The following is a 3,145-nucleotide window of genomic DNA, read 5'->3' as shown; positions in this document are numbered from 1 at the left end:
GCTTCCAGCTGGGGGGCTCTGGGCCCGCCAGCCCCAGGCCCTCTGGTGACTCAGCACGGCCACAGGCCCCCAAGCGGGGCCTCTTCCGGTGAAGGGCTCAGGGGTGGTGAGGAGAGGAACCACAACCTGATCTCCACGGACAGAGCTGCGGAGGTCTGCAGGGTGGCCCCGGGGATCCCCCCTCCACCGCTCCCGGGGCCCCATCACCCTCCATCTCAGAAGGGCCAAGAGAACGGCTGGTCCAGGAAAAAGGACGTTTTATTTCCATAAATACTCCTGCTCTCACACAAGGACCCCACTCTGCCCGCAGACAGACAGACGGGCAGAGGTGAGCCACCCACAGGAGGCCCCAGCAGAGGTCTAGGCCAAAGGAGACGCACTTGAGAACCCCAGTGGCCCTGAGCGCCCCCACTGGGGCCACCCAGGTCTGGCGTGACCTTCGGGCCAGCAGTCACAGCCCCCACGGCCCCTCAGGAGGCCTGATAGCAAAGGGGGGGCAGGTGGGCGGAGCGAAAGCCCCATGAGGAGTGGGGGACGGAGGGGGGGCTCCCCCAACTGGGCCCCCTGAGATGCTGACCACAGGGTCACTGAGAAAGAAAAGCGAACAGGGTCAAATCACACAGCAGAGAGTGCAAAGAGCTGGGGGTGCAGGCGTCACCCCCCCGTCCCCAGTCACCCGGTTCCTATGGAGGAGGCCTGAGCTGGTTCTCGCTCCAGCATGGCCCCCGAGTTATGGCTGGGCCTTCCCATAAGGCATAAGAGACGGGTGGGGATGACCCCACCCCAGGCTGGGGTCAGGGCCGGGCCTGAGGTCCTGGCCCCCACCCGACAGCCATGCTTCTCCCCCATGACCCCAAGTCCTTCGAGGGCCAGGCGGCCGTTCCCTGCTCCAGGCTCTCCCCCGTGGCCAAGGTCCCCAGCAGTGCAAACCCAGACCCAGTCTCCGGGCTGGGTTCATCTCCAGCAGGGGAGGGGGCAAGTAAGGAAAGGGCCGCAGGGGTGAGGGGAGAAGCAGCACCAGGCCCGGGGGGGGGCGTCGCCATGGGAACACAGGGTACCCTAGGCCACCACAGCCTCCCACCCAGGTTGGGCAGTGGCCAGTCCTGCTCCCCCATCCTCTCCCCAGCCCCTCCCTGTTCTAGAGGCTTCCCCAGGTCTCCGGCGGGGGGAACTGGTCCACGTCCCCCATCTCGTTGTAGGTCTGGTCACCCATGGTGAAGAGGAGCTTGTAGCGGAGACGAACCTTCTCCTGGGGCAGAGACAGTGAAGGTGGGGGGTCAGAGGGAGAGAAGAGGCCGCCCCCGCCCCACAGCGGTGCGCGGTCACAGCCGGGCTCCTCACCTTCTGGGGGTTGGCGAGGAGCAGGACCTGGGTGATAGCCGAGGGGTGGACGATGGGGTTAAACGCCGGCAGCTCCGTGCCCGAGGGCGGCTGTAGCTTTACTTTCATGACCTGTGGAAAGTAGGGCGGGACGGGGTCCAGCTAAGCCCCCCGCTTCCTGTCCCCACTCTGAGGGACCAGGCCCAGTCTGCCTGCCAGCTGCTGTAGGGGGCCAGCGGCTCCGTCCCAGGGCTCCCTTCGATCCCCTGATCCCAGAGAGGCCCTGTCCCCTGCCCACCGCCCCCCCCAGCCAGTTGGCTCCCCACCCGGCCCCAAGTTACCCTGCCCTGAGAGGAAGGAGGCACGCTCCTGTCACCTTGGGGACAGCCGACTGGAAAACGATGTTGCGAATGGGCTGGGGGGCAGTGCTCAGCATGGAAACCACCACCACCAGCACGTCGGAGCGTCCAGGAAGGGGGTCACGGGCAAAGTGGAAGAGGACCCGGAAGCCATGCTGGTCATACACCGTCACTGGCAGGATGCTGCCTGGCAGGGACAAGGGCAAGGGGATGATGGGTGGTGCCAGGCCTGAGCCCACGCATGTCCCGCCGGCTCCCGGCAGCTGCTCGCCGCCCTGCTGGGAATCCACAGACTCGGGTCCTTGCCTTTACCCGGGGCCACGGTGGGCGGGGGTAGACACCCACACCCTGGGCTGAGTTACGGCTGGGGGGCCCCAGTGCCGTGTGGCCACCTCCCGGGGCGCTGGAGTGGAGGCCTAGGGTGAGCTGGGGTCCAGCTCTCACCGTGTGACTCGTGCAGTCACGCGGGCATTCGGGGCCTTCCCTCCTGGCAAGAGAGGGGCACCGCTCGCCACTTCTTGGGGACACTGAAGGGGCGATGCCCCAGTCAAGGTGCATTCGCAAGATGGTGGAGGCCGAGAAGACCGGCCAGTCTTCATCGGTCTAGGGGTCCCCTAGTGCTCCTGCGCAGGAGCAGCTCACTCGTGGACCTACGTCCTCATCCTGGTCTGATTTCGTGACCTTGGAGAGACCCGGAGCCCCTGTGTCCTGGCGGTGGCTTCCCGGGGGGGAGCACCAGGCAGCCAGCGTGAGGGGTCCTCGTGCCCGTGGAGGCCTGGACCGGCATGCTGACCCGGCCCAGCCCGGACCCGCTTGCGTCCCCGGCCCACTCACTGGGTTTGATGGACTCCAGTGGCACGGTGATGTTGGCCAGCGACAGCTCGGTTGTCGTGGGCTGCCGCGGAGGCCCAGGGGGCTCGGGGGACGCCGCGTGGAGGAGGCCGGTGGCACCGGAGCCAGGCGGGCTGCAGTTGCTTTTACTCTGTAGGTCCCGGAGTGTGAGCCGGGGGGCAGGCTGCTGCTTCTCCCTTGTTGGGGGACGTGGCATTGGGGGGGTGACTCTTCGGGGGCCGAGAGGTCAGCGACACAGGGAGGGCTGGGCTTCCTGGCTGTCCCTGATGGCCGGCTCGGATGCCTCCCTGTCTTTCTGGCCCGGCTCGCCTCACCTTGGAACAAGCAGCTCCAGCTCCCCCCACCTCCCCGCCCCACCCCCATCCATGCCCCGGTGGGACACAGTTCTCCATTCTCCATTAACTCTGTGCCCCGAAGGATGGGCCCTGCTGCCTCCCTCAAGACCAGTGCAGCGCTTGGCACCCGGCTGGTCCGCTAGCAAGAGCTGCTCACAGGAGTGCGCGGGCACCAGGCCTCTCCCTGCGAGGCTTGGAAAGCCCGGGAGCTGATGCTGGTGGGGGCACTCCCCCCTCCCAGTCAGGACACCCCCACCCCAGCCAGGACACCCCCCCCCA

General features: G+C 67.2%; 1 protein-coding gene across 2 annotated transcripts in view; it reads right to left on the bottom strand.

Moving 5' to 3' along the window:
• Positions 1 to 240: 240 nt before the first annotated feature.
• The window catches only part of GGA1 (golgi associated, gamma adaptin ear containing, ARF binding protein 1), a 20,250-nt gene continuing 17,345 nt past the window's right edge, over positions 241 to 3,145 (bottom strand). For both annotated transcript variants that reach the window (XM_077762087.1, XM_077762086.1), the window contains exons 14-17: positions 2,514 to 2,707; positions 1,697 to 1,866; positions 1,342 to 1,452; positions 241 to 1,249 (exon numbers count right to left, since the gene is read on the bottom strand). In XM_077762087.1, the coding sequence (XP_077618213.1) occupies positions 1,139 to 1,249; positions 1,342 to 1,452; positions 1,697 to 1,866; positions 2,514 to 2,707 (586 nt within the window). In that variant the 3' untranslated portion in view covers positions 241 to 1,138. The remainder of the gene's footprint in view (positions 1,250 to 1,341; positions 1,453 to 1,696; positions 1,867 to 2,513; positions 2,708 to 3,145) is intronic.

This window comes from Crocuta crocuta, unplaced genomic scaffold (genome assembly GCF_008692635.1).
Source record: "Crocuta crocuta isolate KB4526 unplaced genomic scaffold, BGI_CrCroc_1.0 scaffold193, whole genome shotgun sequence".
Classification (NCBI taxonomy): Eukaryota; Metazoa; Chordata; class Mammalia; order Carnivora; family Hyaenidae; genus Crocuta; species Crocuta crocuta.
This window is presented reverse-complemented; position numbering and strand designations above follow the sequence as displayed.